Source organism: Lactuca virosa, chromosome 6 (assembly GCF_052849685.1).
Source record: "Lactuca virosa cultivar CGN04683 chromosome 6, Lactuca_virosa_CGN04683_v6, whole genome shotgun sequence".
NCBI classification, from domain to species: Eukaryota; Viridiplantae; Streptophyta; class Magnoliopsida; order Asterales; family Asteraceae; genus Lactuca; species Lactuca virosa.
Genome location: NC_136431.1, coordinates 24,583,976 through 24,607,679, shown reverse-complemented (window position 1 = coordinate 24,607,679; position 23,704 = coordinate 24,583,976). Strand labels below are relative to the sequence as shown.

The 23,704-nt window shown below is 32.3% G+C and overlaps 1 protein-coding gene across 1 annotated transcript; it reads right to left on the bottom strand.

The window, feature by feature from the left end:
- Positions 1-16,326: 16,326 nt before the first annotated feature.
- Positions 16,327-18,512, bottom strand: LOC145119535 (uncharacterized). The gene has a single exon (XM_079055201.1). It carries the CDS (start codon positions 18,383-18,385, stop codon positions 16,463-16,465), a length of 1,923 nt encoding a protein of 640 aa, XP_078911327.1. The 5' UTR covers positions 18,386-18,512; the 3' UTR covers positions 16,327-16,462.
- Between the last annotated feature and the right edge of the window lie 5,192 nt (positions 18,513-23,704).

Sequence of the window (23,704 nt, the reverse complement as noted above, 5' to 3'; positions counted from 1 at the left end):
GATTGTATCATAAACCTTTTTTTGCTCGACATTTAATTTGGAATGCAGTTGTTGATTACGACTTCAAAACCGGACGTATCATAATTAAGCTCATCTTGAATTAACATATTGCAAGAATCTTGAAAAATATTTGTGATCAGGTAACGGCATATTGGGTATTTGCTTCAGACTCAGTCCACAACTCAATAAAGATTTCTCAATGTATGACAATGTTAGGTGGAAAATTGCTTCCGGTTTTAGCTTCAAGCCTGAAAAGACAAAAATTTATGAAATTATTTATTTTTAATATCAATTAATTTTAGAACGTTTTTAGTGTAAATGGGTTAGATTATTTGAAAATGTAGCTGTTACGCCGATTTCTTGTTCACGAATGTGAGCGACATCATCATAAATACAATTATAGGTCTCTTTAAAAACATGATGAGGACGGGATAGACTATCGGATGTAATCAACATAACAAATAGAGACCTACAGAATGAAGTAGTGGCCCAATGATGCGTTTTGTGTATAGAAGATATGTGCTATCTATCATCGTCTAATAGACCAAGAGCATAACAAGCATCTTTGTAAGATTCATAAACGGTACCGTTAACTGTCATGATATCTTCATAGCAAGTAGGACCCTTTACTTTGTTAAGCAAAATACGTAAGTAATAAACATCGCCAGACTTGGGAGACACGTGATTAATTCTACCAAGTGACTTTGTCTTTGTTTTTCTTCTTGTCCATACTTTATCTGATTTATTCCAAACATATTGACTTGGAAATTCAACATATGATAACTTCCGTACCTTTTCATCATAACTGTTACATTCCATCCAAGCCAAAAATTGAGATGCAGCAATAGTGGGTTTAGAAACAACATTAGTAACACGTTGGGATGGTTTAAACACAATAGGTTGTTTGTCTTCAAGGTGAAACGACAACCTTTCAACATGAGGTGTTCTATAATGAATGGCATACCCAAAAAGTCTCCAACATGCCTCACAAGCAGAAATATAACGACAATTGTAAAAGTCAACAATTTCATCACAGTCGTTATTTTCTTTATTTTGCTTTATTTATTCTCGGCATTATAAAAAGAGGTTGTGATGTCCTTTGCTAATATACTTAAAAAGATACTTTATTGATCTAAGTTGATTACACCACTCAAGATTCATATTCGCTTGGTATTGCTTCAAAAGTATCAACATATATGAAAAAGGAAAGAAACATGTCATAAATAACATTAAAATAATATTATTTTTAAAACAGAAGAAAAAAAAATAAACATATATGTTAGGTGCATTTCATGTACCCATTTTGTAGCTTTATTTCATAAAAGTACATTGCATATAGGCTTAAACTCATGCATTTTGCATGTTTTTCGGGATTTTTCATGAGGCAATTTCATTCACATACTTTTGTGATATTTTAGGGACTTTTGGAGGTAGGATCTTGTTGGAGGAGGTAAATAAGAGTTGCAGACAAAATTTCGGGACTTGCGGAGCACCGAGGAGCAAGATATCAAAGAAATGAAGATTTTGGCTTTATAGAGATTTACACGGCCGTGTAAATGCAAGCCTTGCGTTTACACGGGCCGTGTAAACGTAGATTTCTGCGCAGTATATTTTTGCGTTTACGCGGGCCGTGTAAATGACAGTGTTAATTTACGCGGGCCGTGTAAACGTAAATGCGGGTTTTAAAGCAGTTTTTCACCATTTTTAAAGGGGGAACCGACTTTTTACTTTGGGGGGTCGACTTTTGGAGTAGAGAAGACGATTTTCTTGAGGATTTTGAAGTTGATTAACACTTGGGAACATTTGATTTCATTTTGTAAGAACTTTAATTTCATTTTCTAGATTTGTGATCTTGTTCTAGTCATGAGTGGCTAGAACCCTAGATTCTCCAACTTTATGTCTTGACTTCTAGTTGTGATTTCAATCATATGACTTGATGTTTTCTTTTAATTTTCTATCTAGTGAATTTGATTTTGTTTCAATCGAATGTTTGATTCTAATTGTGATTCTTATTGGCCATTTGAATTAGGGTTAGATCATTCAAGTTATCTAATTGCAAAATCCATAATTGTTTTGTAAATTGGACTAGGTAACAAGCACTAAACTGATTTCTATTGAATGAATTTAGTGTAAATCTTATTCACACATTCTTATGCTCCCGAGCTTATGAGGAGTATTAAGTGTTGTTGGGAACATTCACATAAAGTTTAATGCAATCTTCCAACCTAATTCTAAGAGTTTGTTTAGATTAGATTGGTAAGGTTAGGATTAATCAAAGAGCTTGTTTTGGTTAATTATTGTGGTGAATGGGAAGTGTTAGAGCTTGTTAACACTTTCAAGTACCAACTTAGATAGAATTAAACAAATATCTTGTCATCCATGGAATCACATTGCTAATTTGTCTTGCATAGAGTTGGAGTACTTATAAATCTTGAACTTATTTCACTTAATCAATCATTTACTTATTGCTTTATTCTATAGTTTAAATCATTGCTTATAAATTCCCCCCATTCTGTGACCATTTTTGTACCTTACGCAAAAAGGTATAAACACTTGTCCCGTGTCTCTGTGGATCGACCCTACTTACCTTGTACTACGTTTTTAGTGCAGAGTAGTAGTGTTTAAGGAGTTATTTGTACCCTTTATTTGTTGGGTTTGACACGCCTAACAATATATAATAATTATAATTTTTATATTATATAAAGTATTTAAATAATATAATATAATTGTAAATAAAAAAATAATATATGAATAGTTTATGTGACTTAAACTTGATTTATATAAACTTCAATGTTGAATTATATTTAATGTAATTTGTTTAGCGATATCATGTATTAAAAAATATAACATATATTTCATATAAAAGAAAACATTTATACATAATTAAATATACATATGAATAAAAATTAATTTTTTATACTTGTTGTCTAAAGAAACACCATTTTTCACAACATTGTTTCTATTATTGCGTATTCTGTAAACCGGATAACCATCGTCGTCAATATATGTATGATCTGTATAGTCTTTTGGAAATCCTTTGGAACATTTCCCTTTTTTCATACATGGCATAAATAGAAATTCATTACCGCATGGTCCATGTATCATGTTGTCACAAACAATTCGATACAATTCTGGATCAAACTCATTGTCTTGCAATTCAGCACATATAACACGATCTATGTCTTCAGAATTTGGAAGTTTAAATTTTTTTTTTTTCTAAAAATAGGCATATGTGAAAAATGTGGAAGACCCCTTTTTTGAAACTCGATGGTATATACAACTGCATGAGGCAATTAAATTAGAGGTTAACACATAATATTATAAAATCATAAAAAAAAGATAATGAATAATGACATCTCTAATCTCTAAATATTATTAAAAGAGAAACATTGTGACATCACCTTCGATAATCAGGGCGTTGATTGTGTTTTAGTCCTATCTTTTCCACTTTTAGATCATTATTGTGACATCATCATTTGGTCAACCCCTTTTTTTTTGGTCCACCAATTTAATGAAATTTATTAATGATAATTATTTTTAACATTAGCAAATCTATTAATGACAATTAAATCTCACCAAAATAAAATTATTTTTAAAATTAGGAAATCTATTAATGACAATTAAATCTCACAAAAATAAAATAAAATAATATACCGCTCCACCCCTCATTACCCGTTTCTTCTGTTCTGGTTTGAAAATCACAAACACATGCATTTTTTTCTTTTCAATTTATTGCAGGGAAGAAGATATGAAGATCAATGGTGCAGGAAGATATATAAGAAAGATTCTCCCACTAATTTCAATGATGTGTACGTCTTCTTTCACAACGATTTAATCGATTCTCCCTTTTACGACCTCGAATCCAGATACAATTTCTCTTCCCATGTCTGTATGCGCAAACAATTCATAATCTTATCTCTTTGATTCCTCCTTGTGTAACCTCGAATCCCTTTCATCTTATGATCACAACCGCAAGCACTCACCTATTTCGCCTCCTTCTCATTCTTCATATTTCTTGCGTTTCACCTTAGGGCTCTCCTTGTTCCAGTCAATTATTTGTTTCTCCGCACAACGACTTATAATTGATTTGTTATGTTTTGATTTATGGTGTTTATTTCTCAATTTTGATGAAAAAAAACCTAATTTCTACACTTGCTTTCAGGAATTAAGGGAATCGCCGCTCCTTTTCCGCCTCCGTCTTTCTATAACTGGAAAGATGACATACATACACAGTTAATGTGTTCATCTTTTTAATTTGTTCATAGGTTTGTTTTCTACACCACTCCAACCTCTTGCTTTGCATTTTATACGATTTTTGTTACTGTTTTCTTTCTTTCCCTCAACTGTTTTCACCATTTTCTGTTTATTTATATAGCTTTTGTGTTTTTACTTTTTTCTTTAGGGCCATCTTGATGTTGATTTTTGCTTTTTGTTGAACACCATTATGATATGTGTTCTTGATGTCAACTGGAATTCACCCAGTACCTCAAGAACATCTAAGACCGTCTTGCAAATACTCTTTTTTGATGGTATCGTCAGATGAAGATAAACAAAAAAATGAATAAAAAGCGGAGTTGATTTGTATCAGGTAGCAATTCAATCTTCAAATATGTTTCTTGCTAGATTTTTTTTTGTTGTTGGTGAAGTAATATGATAGTTAAATATATCTCTTTTTTGTATTTTTTTTAGTTGTAGAAAACGATAGAATAGACAGAGATGTTGTCGTCAAAAAATATTAGGTGAGTTATTAGTTTCAGAGTTCAAATTGATTGAGTAGTCGGTAAAATAATATAAAAAAGTGGTCAACATTTATTTGTATGATCATGAAAAATAGAAGTGGTCAAATAATTTTATAATTTTGCCTCTAAAATAAAATGAAACTTTTCTTTTGGACTAAAAAAGAGTGTGTTGGGGCAAAAAACTTAGAAAAACTCCCAAAATAAGACGTCCAACACTCAGATGAACACGCCCATTAAAAAAAATAAAAAAATTCTTTTATTTTTTACTGAGTTTTTAATATATTTTTCCTATTTTATGTACATACCAACCGATTTCTTTCATGTTGATCCTCGTCCTAAAAACGTTGCAATTGGCTCGGATGAATCATGAATCATGAATCATGAATCATGAATCATTAATATACTATGATTTTAGTATGACGAGGGAGATTAAATCATTGACTAGAAACAGATCGATAGATCTTTTCATGCAATTTATGAAAAAGTTGCAAAAAAGGTATGAATTTTTTTATTTATTTTTCTAATATTGTAAAGCAGGGACACCATAATGTAGTTTTTTAAGTACTCGAATAGAATTTATATTTGGATTAAGATTAAAAAGTATTTTGTTATAATTGCAGATTATGAACAATTTCATAAGTCTTGAAGCACTTCAACCCATTGGAGACATGCCGTTAATATGTAAAAGTTGAGAGAAGAAGTGTAGAAGAATATTTGATGCTCTGGAGCATATGAGGTTATTACGTATGTATTGTATGTAGTTCTTTAGTTTATATTCATATCCTTAAGCCGTTATTAGATGCTTAAACTAGTGAGACAAAAAAATTGTAATGACCGTGTACTATCAAAGTTTATCATTGGGAAGATTTGGGATTTTTATGTATAGAATGTTGATTATCAAAACATAATATATCCACTTCCAAGAATTTATAAAATTTATATATTTTTCAGTATAACCAATGAAAGAATGGTGTTTTGCCAGCAAGTTCCATTTAGCCTTATTTCTTACTTTATTAGATAATATACCATTGAGGTAATGGGATACAATCCCCTTCACTGGAAAAAAAACCAATCGTGGGACACAATACTTGGGAATCTTTGTATTTAGGTCATTCTTAAGATTCTTACATTTGAAGACCAAACATGTTCTAACCTTATTCCATAATATGCACGTTTTCTAAAAGTGCAATTCTTATATGGTTATGGTTGTATAACTTTGTATAATAGAAGCAATAATAGCACATGATGAGAACAAAATTATGTGTAAAAGGGATATGAAAATGGATGTTACCAAAAAATGGATGTTGGAAAATCCATTCCATATCCTTCACTTGCATTAACCAATACATTTGTTTTTCAAGATCCAACATAGCTGAGTCGGATGCATTTGTTGCCAAAAAGGATCTCAGATTTGACTTATTTATTTATTTTCTTATTTATTTATAATTTCTTAATAGGTAAATTAACATTTGCATTATTAAAATGATGAATGTGTGAAGTAAGTATGAACAAAGAGCGTTTCTTTTTTGTAGCCATCTAAAGTTTGGTAAATGACCCTTTTACACTTCTTTTTTAGGGCGTTTTATTTTCACTTTTTTGTAAAAATCTTTTAACTTTTGCAATATATTGATTACGGACTATACATCTATACGAATTATTCTAACTTATTGACAGCTCAATCTGAAGTCACCTCATAGGAATTTGACATTGAAAAAGCTGTTTAACTTGCGACCAAAGGAATTTCTCATCAGTGATTTTGTCATGCTTTCTCATAAGAAAATTAGCCCTTCACGTATACTTGGACGGTTGGATTTGATTACAGACTGCACATCTACACGAACTGGTTACTTATTGTAGTTTCCAATTTCATTTTTGAAGAGTAGACTCTTCCTATATTCAAGAACTGTTGAGTTTTATACCAACTTATTGCGACACAAAACAAGGTTTTCATTGCAGCAGCTTTTTTATTCTCTTATTTGTTATTTTAGTGTATGATACAAAATTAGATGATTTAGGCCAATGTTATGAACTATCATTGTTGGGTTTTATACCAATTGTAGCCTTACACTCTACAACAAAATTATGTTGTTTTTCCTTTTGTTTAATCTCAGAAAGAACTTAAATGAAAATGAAAAATGACAGAAAATTCAACTAAAAAGACAAATTATGACATTTTAGATTCTAGAGGACATTTGACAATTTTCATATAGGTCGCACTTGTGTTCTCCATGTTAATTTTTTTCCAACTCAAGGAAAAGGAGCATTTTTCCCCTTGATTAAAATTGACTTATATTTGGAGATATGTATAAACTGATACTAATACCCTTAATAAATGTTATGATAAACACATGACATACAAACACAAGGGTATTGTCGTAACTTGAGTTAGAAACAGATTTACTTACAGGATTCTTGAAAAAGCATTTATGTTATTTGCTAATGTCCAATGATCGTCAACACCAGTCTTTGGTAACTTCATCACCTTAGAAAGTTGAACAATAACATCAGAGGGGAGAGGAGCGTAAACATCATGTATGTCTGGAACTAAGAAAATCAATAGTTGCAATAAAAAATGCAAAAGAGCTTGAAGGAATAATTCTTCTTGAAATGTTAATTTTTTGGTAAAAATAACTTGTTGCAATGAGTCAAATGTAATTCCCACAAATGTTTGAGGACCCTCCTACACCAATCATATTATTATTATTATTATTACAAATTAGTAATAAAACATTAACTCGAAGAAAATATAAAAAGTTGTAATTTTTTAGAAAAAAAAAACATGAACTTGCTGAAGGATCATTAACAAATCAACTGATAGCACTACAAGCTCCAACTGTAGCACCAATTTGTATTGTATTCATTGATACATAAATAAGAAAGAAAAAAGACAACAAACATTGGTTCCCGAACCTAAGAAGATTATAAATTAAAAAGATATAGTCTTGAAGGTATTCATATGTGACAAAAAAGTTGTTTACAAAGAGGTCCTTCATCGATTATGGATATTTAAACATTTCATTGTTTTTTTCAATGTTACCAATAACACTAATTTGATTTCTGTTACTTTTTTAGTTATTGTGCCAACTTTTTATACTTTTATATGTATTTTTTTATATGCTCCCCGCGTTTTACGCGGGTCATAATCTAGTTTTAGATTTATAACTCCATCGACTTCATTCAAAAACATTTCTTCCTTCAGTCGACTGATTAGTGAATCAAGTTTTATTTTGAATATTCGTGTCAAAATATCGGGCATGTCTTCCGGTTTAAGATTCTCAGAGTCAATTCTAATTACCTCTGGCCATTTAGGATTACATGTAAGGGTTAAAAAAAAGATATGGATAACCTAACCACTTAACCAAAGTTATTGCGTCTAAGTAATTCTGTAGCATGTAACGGTTGTCACCAGTAAAAAAAAGATGGAATAATGATACAGTTTTCAATCATAGAAGCATCTTCAATTCCGTCTTGAGCGGTCTCGGCCAAGTTGCCATAAGGAACGACACGTAATGTTGGTTGGTTAAACCGTATATAATTAAGGCGGTCGTTTTCAACCACTGTATAGGAATCAACCAAAAATTGTTGGAAGAGTTTTCGGGAACGTAATATCAAAGATATTTCATTTGCTCTCTGTTGTATACGATAAACAAAATACTCTCGCATGGTCAACTTTATTCATCCTTTGGAGTATGGTTCTTCTACACCGCGATGTAATATAACCATTCGAAATCCATCCTCGGCATAAGGGAACAATAAAGGATATTGAAGTGAAAGATACTGAGGATGAAACTCATTAATACGTTGAAGATGTAGACTGTGTTTCCAAAACAATATCTCGTGAATCGAAACCATCAATGTCACCTATAATGAGTGCAGCCACCTCACTCGTGGTAAGAAGATTATACTGCCTACCATCCTTTTCTCTTGTCCCAATCAATTTAAGCCTAATATGCTCTGTTGGATTTGATCCAAATCGATCACATGCCATTCTAAATTACTTAGCTAATGGATTGATAGAATCCAATAAACCCATCAACTCATGAACAGTCAAGAACTCGAGTGAAAAAGGATTTTCCATTGAATTAGGAGATGTTGACTTTTTCTTTTTTGAACTACATGAAGAAGGAAAAAATAATGGATATAAATATTATGCAATATAATACAAAAAAAGCAATATATATATATATATATATATATATATATATATATATATATATATATACACACACACATATGCACTTATATGATAGAAAGTATTTACATACTCGTATGCATTGAATCTGTTGTCGACTTCATAATCTGTATCGTATATGCACAACTGGCAAAATTTTGGTAATTCGCCCTCCTCTGGTAGTAATTTTGTCCATGCATTCGATAAACATAAGGACCACCTCCAAAGTTAATAGCATGATCAATCTTACCAGCCATATATGTAAATGCAAATATCATATTGTATCGACGAATATTTTGTATAAAGTTTTGACTTTTTTCAGTAACGCCGCTATATAAATCAATCAACAGCTAAGATGGGTGAATAAGAGTGAGTAATTCTACTTTTCCATTGTAACAACAAATGGAATAATAGGTTTTCTTCAAATCTTTATTTCCTCAAATTGTTTCTCCCTTCCAAACTTTAGCTTTACATATCGAGCAAACATATACCGCATCACCAGAATCCACATAATCTATAAAGAAACAAAAAGCTCATCATATTATATATACTATATGCCTAAAATAAAAAAGGTTAAAGAAATTTCTAAAGTATTTTTTTAATCGGATAACCAAAATCATAAATTTTAATTATAAAGAAACAATACCTTTGTTTATTCCAAAATATTTAGTCTGATTGTCAACCATTACATCATTTTGAGCAATTGAAGTATATAACAAATGTTGCTTTTTTTTGTAGAACGATTAATAGTACTACTTGAATGCTCCACATAATTTTTATTCAAATCAAAAAAGGAATATCCTTTGTATTGAACTGTTTCCGTTTCCCTCTTGTGGTTTTGGTTGTGTTATTTTCTTGAAATGTAGCACATTTGTTGGAAACAACTGAATCATTAGATAAGGTCAATGAATGTATTGGAAATGTTTGTGGAGTAATTTTGAAAACTAATAAAATGTCAAAAGTGAAATATAGCGAACATACATGTATGATCAAATAAAAAATAATATGTATTAATTAATAATGAAATAATATGAAATCTATGACCATAGTTCGGATGGGGCTTGCATGCATTTAAAGTTGTTGAATTTTCTGGTCATTTGAAGTTAGAAACGTACTTAAACCATTTACAACTGTTCATTGGTTGTTTTAAAAGTTAATAATTATTAAAATTATTAATGTTTTATATGATTTACATTGTGGAGTTAAACATAATATAAAAGTAATTATGAAATACTTACCCTGACCGATTATTTGTGAGAGTGGCGACCTTGATGAAATAAATGAATGTTGCACATGTGGGTGTATAAGGTTATGAGAGGATGAGGTTGAAAGTGATTCAATAACTTTCCGAGTAACTCGACAATTAGGTGGTATAATAAAATTATTTTCTGGAAAAAAAAATTGTATTGTAAAAGACAAACTATATATAAATATATAATATTAAAGTACATATATTGAAAGTAAATTTATCATCAATAAAAGAAAAAGATATAATAAATAGTAATATAAGAATATGAAAACTATTACCAGAGTTGTGATGCGTCTTAACAGCCTTGAAACTTGTGTTATTTTGATTTGTTCGGTCATTTGAAGCGGACGACGTACAAGAACTGGTGGTTATTGAGGCCAACAAAATTAATAACCCTAAATCTTTTACACTAAAATAGTGTATAGTGGTAAAGGGGTCGAATCCACGGAGATTGGTTCAATTTTATAACTCTATGAGAAATCTCTTTGTAAAAATACTTGTAAAATGACAATAAAAGTAAAAATGAGGGGTTTTGATCTTTTCAAATACTTGAAATAAACTAGAATTAAACTAAGTTTTTAAATAGACAATTTCAACAAAAACAAGAGTTTGATGTAAAATCAATAAGGGAAAGATGGTTGACTAAAGGTTTCCTCACTTTGACTTTTTGATGAACATATCATTAGAATCCAATGGTGCAATACTTGTTTTAAATCCTTAATTTGGCTATAATAATCCAAGAAGCTTGAGATTACTTAGACTTTTTCTTAGTTATTAAAATAGTTAGAGAAACTCATAACAATTTCCTTAGTCAAAGTCACAATTTCCATTAAACATGTAATTAGTGAAAATCAACTAGCATTAAGAACCAAAAAGTCACCAAATCTAAGAGGAGTCAAATGCTTTCACTACCATGTTGGAGGAAATGTTTTTATGATTGTGTGAAGCAAAACTAACACAAAAATCATATGTTGCTTGCTAATTTGAGGATCTTTTACTTAATCAAGAAATTAGCCAACTAATCACCACAAACACATTTAAACTCATGAATAAAAACATATAAGTAGTGATAATATGTTAAAACACAAAACATTCCATAAAGATTCAAGAACAAGTTTATGGAGTTTTCAATATTCAACAACTAGTCAAAGGATTTCACCAAAGTCAACCAATTTTGGTTTAGCCTAACATGGCTAAACACAAGAAAACAAAGTTAGAAGAGATTGTACCAAACATTGAACAAGATTAAGAGCAAAAATGATGAAGTTCTTGAGGGTTCTTGGCCTTCCAAAAGCTCCAAATCTCCAGAGGATTGTTCAAATTTCGGATGTCCAAGAGAATGCTAAAGTGGCACACCAACCTTCCCAATATAGATCTTCAAGTAAAATTCCAAAAATGCCCCAGCAGGAACCCACGCGGGTCGCGTAAGAGTGGCGGGGTTTTGGCCTTCTTCAAGTGTTGGGCCTCCACAGCTTAACCATTGGCCCAGTTTGAGCCCGATCAGTTTCTAGCCCATTTTTCTTCAAGATTTCTTCAGTTTGAGCCCAATTAGCCTTTTCTAAACGATCCATAGCTTCCGCAATCGCCCGATCATCAATCTCCGCACACTAAAAAATTCTCCCGCATCTTGTAAATTTAAAGTTCAATTCTTCCAAGCCTTCAAGTAATTGACAAGCCAACTCCATGCATCACCTCCATAACCATCAAGCCCAAAATCCTCGTCGTCCTCCAAGTCTAATTGCTTCCCAAAGATCCCGCTCCGATAGTCTCCTTAAATTATGCAATTATACTCATGAAACTAGAAAGTACCCGAAGGTGGTCATAAAATAACAAAAAGGAAAATATGCATGGAAATTAACTAAAATGTGAATGAAATATGCTAAAATAAACTATAAAAAGAAGTAAATAAAATGAAACTATCTAGCACCGTTTACAACTGTTACTTAGTTACCATAACAATTAAAAAATTTGGAAATTATAATAGTCATTATATGATTTTCAATGGCAGGGTGAAAATAATATAAAAGTAATTATTAAAAATTTACCCTTATTTTTTATTTGTGAAAGTGATGACCTTGATGAAATTGTTGTAGGTTGCACATTCAGGTGTATGACGTTATGAGATGATGACTTTGAAGGTAATCCTGCACATTTTCGAGTAACTGCTTTTCAAAGTCATCATCTTTATAAATATAATTATACCTTTAAAAATGTAATTAAAAGTAATATAAACTTATAAAAAAAGAAAATAATAATAATAATAATAATAATAATTACTATTGTGGTTCGATAAATGTAATATTTAATTATGTAATAATAATAATAATTGTATATAGATTTTTTGTTAATATACATTATATATAATGTTTTCAGGTTTAGAAACATAAAAAGCTTTCCAGCTTAGTGGTACTTGCTTTGGTTTCTGATTTGGAGGTGGTGGGTTTGAATCCCCCCCCCCCCCCCCCCCCCCACTCTATTCTCCCTAAAATCTTCCAATTTTTGTATTAAATGAATAAAGCACAGTCAGCGCTATTGTGGCTGACATGTCACCGAGAGCAGCCCATTCAGCGCGCACGTGCCTCGCCACCTATGCAGGTGACCGGCCGAACCTGTTAAAAGGGTAAAACCGAAAAAAAATTGCAAGTTTGCGGTATAAACGAACCAAAATTCTATCAAATGGTAAAACCGCAAATTCCTGAAAAACTTAAGGGTTTTTATGACATTATCCCAATATATAAATCAAATTAATATGATAGAATTATATAATGATAATAGTTAAATTAGAAGTTTACCATTTGTGATGTCCGACAGTGGTGTGCATGAGGATGCTTTTGATTTGGTTATTCCATCGTTCGAAGTCATATACATTGGATTCTGTAAGACGTAAGATGAACTACGTTTAAACCATTATTTTCACCATCTGTTTAATTATTTTAATATTTTCTCAGTTGATAATGTATAAAAATTACTTCTTTATTAGTCAATTTGAATTACATTTGTACTTTACGGTTATAAAGCAAAAGATTGATAGTTATACAACACTGTTTTGGATCATAACAAAAACCATGAACTTGCATCATGAAGGAACTGTTTGGTTTTAGCTAAATGGAGGGTAAAATGGTAAAAACCTGAAAGAATACTTTGAGGTTTTCTGATTCTTTCTTAGTTCTGAACAAAAAAAACATCAATTTTACAATCGTAATCAACCGAATACTAATACATTATAACAGAAAAATAGGATGCTATTATAGAAAAGGTAATTTTACAGTAATTATTCATCTGTTACTTGTCTTTTACTAAATAAAAAATCAAAATTTTACCAGAGATTATGTTGTAAATACTAATAAAACTCCAATAATGAAAACAATAACTCAAACAAAAATCTAATCATGTGATTAAAAGATGGAATAGAACCAGGAAGAAGAACATGAAGAAGATGAATCACAGAAGTGAGAAGGATGGGTAGGTTATGAAAATAATCTATGTAAATGGTATATATGTAGTATTTCTATAGTAAATGATATGCAAATAATCTAAAAGGTTCAAAAGATATGAATTATTAGTTGGTAGGTTATGCATTTAAGTTGATTATGGATTACGGGATGGAAAATGTTATTTATAATTAATTTGATGCACCAAATCTAGGTAATTTGGTTATATTTAACTTCTTTCCATCATTATCCTTTTTAATCAGAAACATATTTGTCCAATTTATGGTAAGTTGATCATTTTGATCTCTATTCGTTTATTATTATGGTTGAATATATATATATATATATATATATATATATATATATATATATATATATATATATATATATATATATATATATATTATATTATTTTGTCTCTTAAAGAACAAAAATCCAAATTAAAGTGTTAAAATCGTCAATTTTAAGAAATATATTAACAATAAGGGATAATGACTTAAAAGGGTAATATATTTTTTGATTTGTACACATTTAATCACTGACTTTTTTTTCGTCCACATTTACCCATTCAACTTGTTAAACTGTACACATTTAGTCCTTATGACCGGCTACTCCAGGTTAGCCGGTAAAAATGACTTAATAGGGTAATATATTTTTCACTTTGTACACATTTACTCCTTAATATTTTTGTACACATTTAGTCCTTATTATTTTTTTGTTGCAAAATAAGTCATTTTTGTTTTTGTACTCATTCAGTACGTATGAATGATTTCTTTAGATTTTTGTAACGACATCTTACACGGGATAACCATATGGTGGTAGGATAGGTTGAGGTGGTCGTGCTATATGTTGTAGGTCAAGATACCTGGTGCGGGTCGGCTGTAAGTCGTAGGCATGGAGGCTCGAGAAAAGCGGTTGGGTTAAGGCAGCATGCCGACAAACCCTAACCATTCCAGTCCGATGACTGATTGGACTTGTTGTATATTGGCATTCCAGTCTGATGACTGATTGGTCCAAGGTATTCCAATCAGATGAGCGTGCGCCAGTTATGCATGATAATACGTTTGTTGTATCAGGTATTTTGGGGGGAACTCACTAAACTTTGTGCTTACCCAGTTGTTAATGTTTTCATGTTTTATTGTTGATCGTGGGAAGGCGAATGTATGACTCTACACACTCATCAACAATATTACACTCATCAACAGTATTGAGGATTCTGCGTTTCTTATATTACTCTGATTTTCTATAAATGTATTTTGGAATAAACGTTTTTTTCTTAATAATGGATTTATAATTAGGGATTTTTGCCTTATTTAAAAATGAAAAATTTTGGTTGTGAAAATGAGACGTTACACATAAACATCAACAACCCCACACACTTCATCAACGATTGTCCCACGTAAGATGTGAGAAAAATCTAAGGAACTCATTTATAAGTATTGAATGAGTACAAAAACAAAAATGACTTATTTTGAAACAAAAAAATATTAAGGACTAAATGTGTACAAAAATATTAAGGACTAAATGTGTACAAAATGAGAAATATATTACCTTATTAAGTCATTTTCTCGGCTAACCTGGAGTAACCGGTCATAAGGACGGAATGTGTACAGTTTAACAAGTTGAAGGGGTAAACGTGAACGAAAAAAAACTCAGCGACCAAATGTGTATAAATCGAAAAATATATTACCCTTTTAAGTCATTATCCCTAACAATAAAATAAGTCGCTTTGGTTTGGAAAAAGAGAATCTAGGTGCTATATCTTGCAAACTAACATTTATATTATATAATAGCATTTTAAATCTATGAAATTTTGTTAGATACATAATTTTGCAAGTTCTTTGTTAGATATTTGTGATTTGAGGGATATAATGGTAAATTTATCAAACTAATCAGATTTAATGACTAAAAAGCCATTCTTTGAAAACAAAACATATTAAATTAACTTAATAATACGTTTCATTATACTTCTACATCCAAAACACAGTTGTAACTAGGGATGAGCATGAGACGGAACCGGTACCGACCCGTACCGTTCCCGATTTCCCGAAAACCGAATTTTATCGAAAGTCAATCCCGAGTACCGAACCGAATTAACATCACCGGTACCGGTACCGGTTTTCGTGAATTTCATGTATTTGGAGTACCGAAACCGGGAATGGTACCGGTTATCGAAAGTCAATCCCGAAAACCGGTACCGGTGGTACCGAATCCCGAATTTCATGTATTTGGAGTACCGAGTACCGTCCCATATTTTTAAATTCGGTACAGTTCGGTACCGGTTCCGGTACGGGATCGAGATTTGGGACAAACTGCTCATCCCTAATTGTAACATCATTTAGGCACAACGCTCATAAGAAAAACAAAAAAACATGACCTTAGAACGACAAGACCTTATCAAGCTTGCTAAAAAGCATGGCCATGAGTTGTTTGATTTTCAAATGAACGCTCATGAATGCTCTTGAGTCTTGAATATAATATAATCTCGTAATACATCTCTCTCTAGTTAAACAACATTTATACGTAAATCTTTGCAAATTTTATTCAAAAATTTTAAGAGCATATATGTACTAATGGATTTATTGAAGAAACCCACTTATACAAACTGAGATTATCACCAAGAAATGTGATGAGCCATAAGTCCATAACTACCTAAAGCGAAGTTATAACATATAAACTGCAATCTCTCAACATTCCACCTTTAGATTCACAATATTAAATAAAAGCATTATGTCATATTATAATTATAATTATAATACTATTAATATATTAAATAAACCTGATCACAACCTATTTTACCTAGTACAAGCATTAATAACATAAAAGCCCTAATTAAACACCATCTTTATTTCATCACTTAACTTCGAATCGATCACTTTTCAACAAGTTTCCATGCTGTGAGATCCACAATGTGTTTATGTTTCTTCTGGAGGTATAGTCTATAGACGATCATGGTGCACAGAATGGCGACAAGTATGATGAATGCTGACAAGACGACAATCATGGCGATGATTTTGGGGGAAGATTTCTGGGAGTGTGGGGATTTGGTGTAACAGTTATGGAGATTTGAGATTGGGGATGAAGCACTAGCACATAGATCGGGATTGTTTAAGAAACTATTTTCGTAAGCGAGGTTATCGAATGCAAATGGGATTCTTCCGGTGAGTTTGTTGGAAGAAAGATTTAAAGTGCTCAGCCTCAAACGGCTCATTTGTGGGGGAATTTCACCGGAAAATTGGTTTTCTGATAAATCAAGGTCAAGAAGACCTTTCAAATAACTGATGGCTTGTGGAATCGGGCCAGAAAGTTTGTTTCTCGCTAGATGCAAAGTGGTTAGTGAACTCCAGGACTTGATCTCCGATGGAAGTTCGCCGGAAAGTGAATTCCTATCAAGATGAAGTACAGACAACTGTGAAAGAGAAGTGAATGATGTCGGGATTTCACCTGATAACAAGTTGTTACTAGCCTTGAACACACTCAGTTCTGTCCAAGATGAAATGCTGTCAGGAATTTGGCCGGAGAACTTGTTGTCACTGATCTCCAATCTTGATAAATTCCATGATACTGTACTCGGTAGTTCACCAGAAAGAAAGTTTCCTGTAACCATCAAGCTCGAAAGATTGGATAATGTCCAAATTCCTGGAGGAATTTCACCTGTGAAACTGTTATCATGGAGTAGGATTGTATCAAGGCTGTGACAACTCTGGAGTGATCTCGGGATTTCTCCGGTGAGATTGTTGGAGAAAGCAGCCACCACGAGCAAAGTACCACCACCGCACAAATTCTCAGGCAACTTTCCGGTTAGTTTGTTCTCGAACACTTCGAATGTTTCCAGCTTCGAGTGAAACCCGATTTCCTGAGGTAATTCGCCATCGAGATTGTTTTTGAAGACTCTGAAATTCTTCAGTGTCGGAATTTGTGAAATACTTGTTGGAATGTTGCCGGATAAATGATTTGAAAACAAATTTAACACCTCCAGCTGCTGCAATTTGCCAAAATCTTTAGGAATTGAGCCGTTCAATTTGTTCATGGAGAGATCGATTTCAATTAAATCTAAAGACTGAATCACCGACGGAATTCTTCCAGATAAATTGTTCTTGTACAAGGTCAAACTATCCAATTTCTTCAACAGAAGCAACCCAGAAGGGATTTCACCTTCCAAATTGTTGGAACTCAAATATAACGTTTCCAGATTAGATAAATTTCCAATCTCCGACGGGATTGAACCAGTGAACAAGTTATTATCCAACGACAAATACATTAACGCAGACAAATTGCCGATGGCTGGAGGTATATCGCCGGTGAAGTTATTACCTCCGACATCAATCCACATGAGTCCTGATAATCGGTCAATATCATCCGGAAACCTTCCAAAAAAACCGTTGTGTGCGATATCAATTTCAACTAGCTTCGAACAATTATAAAAAACCGTAGGGAACTCTCCGGTGAGGAAATTATCACTGAGAAACAAATTTCTCAGGTTAGGTAGGTCACAGATGAACGGCGGTATATGTCCAGTTAATCCCTTGCTCATGAGTTCAAACCACTCAACAGAGCCGTTATCGTTGCAGTGAACTCCTGTCCAGTTGCATGGCGGTGAAGAGGCGTTCCAGTTCCTCAGTGACGGCGGATTCCCCCATTGTTGCTTCAGGTTAAGCAGAGTGGTTTGCTCGGACGTCAAGAAGTGCTGTGAACTTGCACAGGAAAACTCGACTGCAGTGATGAAAAGGAAAAGGAAGGAGGAGAGTATGTGTATGGGTTTCCGTTTCCGTGGAGACGGTGGTACTCTTGTCATCTTTCTGTGACTCGGCGGTGGCAGTGGGAGTTAGTGTCGCCGGGAAAATTAAAAGGGCCAAAGTTATTGGGAAGCTAAATTGCCTACTTGCCTTCACTTATTTTTTTTCCTTTATCTTTTTGTATATATAGTATATTTGATTATTGTTTTATAACCTTAAAATAAATATAAATATTATAGTTATAAAGTGTTATGAATATTATAATAATCATAATTGGTGCCATCTATGTGATCTATCCGACTTGAAGAAGCCACGTAACCCCATTTTCATATCGATATCTATATATCAATCATTTTTAAATTTTAACATAAAAAAAATCAAATATCTTGAAAGTCTTAAAGGATTAGGCTCATTAAAACGGTTAATGTTTATATAAGTACATAGATCTAATACCCGGAAGTCTTAAAAGATTTTCTTCTTAAAAAGCTTACATGGTTAAAGTTTTCATGTATAAATAAGATTTTATCGTTTTGAAGCTAAAAAAAAAAAACATGAAATACTCTCAAGGTTTCTTCTATTAAAACCACACAAAGATGACGATTCTCTTGAAAACCTATTTTGGTATGAGAAATAAAATTAATGGACGTAATAGTTGTAATCAAAAAGTGGCATGTTAATAGTGCTAGGAAGATAAGTTACATCTTTGAAAAATGGTTAGTAAAAAATTGTATCATTGCAATGGAAAATGCAAAAAACTTACAGCTAACATGGTCGTACATTTGTTTATTATGATTACTTTTGGTTATTCTTTCCTTTTTTAGTGAGAATCAAAACCGTGAAAAGAATTAACATACAAAAAATCGTACATGTGTTGTTGTATCAGAAAATTTGGAAAGTTTAACAAAAATAGCAATATAGAGAAATATGGTCATATGGGTAATAACAAAAGAAAATTTGTAAATATATTCTGTAATAATAAATTTTATGCAAGTGTATACTTTATGCATGCAATAGGAAAAGAAAATATAAAGTCTCTTTGTTGTTAATACTTATTGAAAATAGTATCATAATAATATTTAAAAGAAAATACACACAAAGAATCATATGTTTTAGTTATTTTTGTGGTTTAGCAACTATATTTTAATCTTATAACAAAATCATCAGAAATTGACAATTTCTTTATATTAATTCAACACTTTCGGGTGAGTTTGGTTGTGAAAAATTGTTTTATTTTTTAAGAAAATGTTTTTAGAAAATAGAATTGAGTTTTCATTTTCAGTTTTCTGTGAAAATTTAAAAAAACACGTTTGGTTGAAAACGGTGGAGTTTTCATTTCTATCTTAGAAATTTGAAAAACTGTAAAACTCACTTTTCTAATTTACATACAATTTGGAAAACTAAAAATTTTCATTTTCTAATAAAACTTTGGAAAACTGAACGAACCAAACGTGTTTTCAAAATTTCTGTTTTTCTTGGAAAATTTTCTTAGAAAACTGGAAAATTTTTCACTACCAAACACACCTTTGGATGCGTTTGGTTATGGAAAATTGTATTCATTTTCTAAGAAAATGTTTTCAGAAAATAGAGTTGAGTTTTCATTTCCAGTTTTCAACGAAAATTTTAGAAAACGCGTTTGGTTGAAAGCGGTAGAGTTTTCATTTCCATCTTAGAAATTTGGAAAACTTTGGAAAACTGTAAAACTCGCTTTTCTATCTTACATACAATTTGAAAAACTGAAAATTTTCATTTTCTTATAAAATGTTAGAAAACTGAACCAACCAAACGCGTTTTCAAAATTTCCGTTTTTCTTGAAAAATTTTCCACAACCAAATGCACCCTAGTGTTTTGATGAAAATTTTGATACTCCGGTGTTGTTTCTACTTTCTTGTTCGTTTTAGAAGTAATAAAATGACTATTTTTTTCCCGCATTTCTACAAGACAAAAATCTGCAGTCTATAAAAAAATTTGTTTTTTAAAGTATATCGGCTACATACAAAAATCTATTTTTTTAAACATAAAAGGTTGTTTCATTAATTTTAATTTTACAATATTGAAATTTAATTCATACAACCGTCTCGTAACAAAATATTTTGGAAGCATTCATTCTATATATTTTTCATTAATTATTCAACAATTTGATTTCGAAATGAGTCATATATTTCCAGTCCGCTGCATTATCATGTGGTTGAACCTTTTCCTCGTCATCGTACATGGTTCTTTTGATGTGACATATTGAACATAAACATTAAAAAAATTCTATATAAAGCATCTTCATATATTCTTCCCATTCTTCGATGGTTAAGGTAAATGGATTGGTTTGAATATTATACGTGTTTCAAATTTCGCTTCTTAAAATACACTCATAGTATGTACTTGGCTTATAGATTATCAAAAGCATTTTTCATTTGTTTTTCATTCAACTCCATGTCAAACTATTCTCTAAGAACATTCCCTGCCTTAATCCATGAATCCTTAGGCAAGCTACTTCTTTTTCTACAAACCTTGTTCACTTCTTCAATGCAGGATGCTAATATATATGTATTTTAAAGAGTAAATTACACGAATGGTCCCTATGGTTTAGGGTAATTTGTGTGTTTGGTCCCTAACTTATTTTTTTTAACTCGGAAGGTCTCTACTGTTTGTTTTTGTTACGTACTTGGTCCCTGTCTTACCTAAAAAAACTATTTTGCCCTTGATTTTTTAATTTATTTAAATAAACACCCCCAACCCCACCCCTTCACCTTACCTTACCTACTACATAATTTTTCCCTAGTTAAATAATAGTATTTTTAGATAAGACAGAGACCAAACGCATAACAAAAACAAACAGTAAGGACCAAACGCGTAACAAAACAAACAGTAGGGACTTTTCGAGTTAAAAAAAATAAGTTAGGGACCAAGCGCGCAAATTACCCCAAACCATAGGGACCATTCGTGTAATTTACTCTATTTTAAATGCTCATTCGACAAGTTTTTCTCTCCCATTAAGATAAAAATGCATAACATTTTCAAACAAAACATGTTTCAGAAGTCAAACACCAAATATATACAAATAAGATTTTGTAAACAACTCATATTTCATAAACAAACAAGATTTCATAAAGTTTCATGTACAAATCAGATTTCATAAAGTTTCATGTACAAATTAAATTTCACAAAGTTTCATATAAATATCAAATTTTAGAAAGTATGAGAAAGTAACAAATCAAATTTGGAAACAACTTAAAAATCCTAACTGATAAGGAGAATCATATTTCATATACACATCATATTTCATAAAACAACTCATAAAAGATATATAAATCAGATTTCAAAAACAAATCTAATAAACACTAATTTCTAAAATCCTAATTATGAGGGGGGGGGGGGGAGAGAGAGAGAGAGAGAGAGAGAGAGAGAGAGAGAGAGAGAGAGAGAGAGATAGATAGATAGATAGATAGATAGATAGATAAGATAAGATAAGATAATCGAGAGGGGGATAAAAGAGAGGGATATAAGAGACACATAATACATGTAGATGAGTCTACAATGGCAGCTTGAGGATGAACAGGGGTGAACATTATCATTTTAATCCCTTAACTCGTGCAAAAGTCTCTAGTCCTCTTGCTTATGAATTGGGATCCATTATCGCATATGATCTCCGCAGGGATCCCAAACCTAGTTAAGATATTACGTTTGATAAACGAGACTACTTCCTTGTATCGTATCTGAACAAAGGCTTCGGCCTCTATCCATTTTGAGAAGTAGTTTGTCATCACCATCATGAACACCTTTCCACCAGGAGCTTTTGGTAACCTGCCAACTATGCTCATTCCCCATTTCATGAATGGCCAAGGGGAAATGATAGCGTATAATGGTTCTGCAGCTTGATGAAGGATGTTGGTATGCCTTTGGCAAGCAACACATTTTTGTGCGTATAAGAAGGCATCTTTTTTCATCGTTGGCCAATAGTATCCCGTCCTTAACACCTTGGAGCATAAGGATCTGCCCCCGGTGTGATTGTTATAGTCCCATTCATGTAAATCTTTTAGGACTTCTGCAGCCTCGTGATCTTATAAACATCTAAGGTATGGGCATGCCGTGGATTTCCTGTACAGTTTGCCTTGGATCATCACAAAATGTGAGACCCTCATCTTGAATGCTCTGTCACTTTTCTCTTCTCTTGGAATTGTACAATTCTTGAGATACTCTACAATGGGTTGGATCCAGAATTTCGAGATTTGCGTAGGATCCAGGATGTTGGGATCCTGACGATTAGGATCTTGAGGAAGCGATTAAGGGTCATGATTTTCAATTATTACTATATTGGTTGTTTGATGATGGTTATTGGGATTGTCTGGTTTGTTGGAGGGATCTTCTATCGCTGGGATCAATATATAGGTTATATGGATCCTGACTTCTGGCAGGATCCTAAAGGAAGATCCTAGATTGGCTAGTGCGTCTGCTTTAACATTTTCTTCTCTAGGAACTTGGCTTAGGCTGAAAGATACAAATACGGAGGCCAAATTTTTAAGGATCTGGAGGTATAGTGCTAATCTTTCTCCCTTTACTACATAGGATCCATTAAAATGATTAGTTAATAATAAAGAATCAACGAATACCTGAATATACTTGATTTGAAGATACTTGGCCAGTTGTAATCCCATGATCATTGCTTTGTATTCAGCTTCGTTGTTGGTTACATCGAAGTCACAGCTGACTGCATGGGGTATGATGTCCCCATGTGGCGATTTTAGTATGATCCCTAGGCTTGTTTCTCTAAAGTTGGAAGACCCATCGGTGAAGAGTGTCCATCTTCCCATGCTTTCTTCTTTTTGGAGTTCCTTGCTTTCCAATTCTGCTTCAGGTTGTAGATCATCACTGAAATCAGCCACAAAGTCTGCTAGTGCTTGTGATTTTATCGTTGATCTTGGTTCATATTTGATGTCATATGTGCTCAGCTTCACGAACCACTTTGCCATCCTACCTGTCATCTCTGATCTCAGGATCCAAGAGACTTTTACTTACATAGTAGATAAGATGTTGGTCTCCGTTAAGATGCTCGGCTAAAACAACACTAACAGCGTTAGATGACACTGAAAGGTATGGGAGGAGTGGTTCCCCATCTAGTGGTTTCACCAACAAGGGTGTTGAACTTAAATAATTTTTAAGTTCCTGAAAAGCGTCTTCGTGATCTTTGGTCCACTCAAACTTTTTGTTCTTTTTCAAGATGTCATAGAAAGTTTTACATCTCTCTAAAGATCTTGAGATGAACCTGTTTAGCGCTGCTACTCTTCCTATTAGTCTACAAATATCCTTTGTTGAGGATGGGAATCTTAAATCGACGATGGCCTTTATTTGCTTTGGACTTGCTTCTATTCCTCTTTTAGTCACCATGT

Coding starts and splice junctions, on each gene's coding strand:
- LOC145119535 (XM_079055201.1), bottom strand. CDS start 18,385: ATGACAAGAGTACCACCGTCTCCACGGAAACGGAAACCCATACACATA.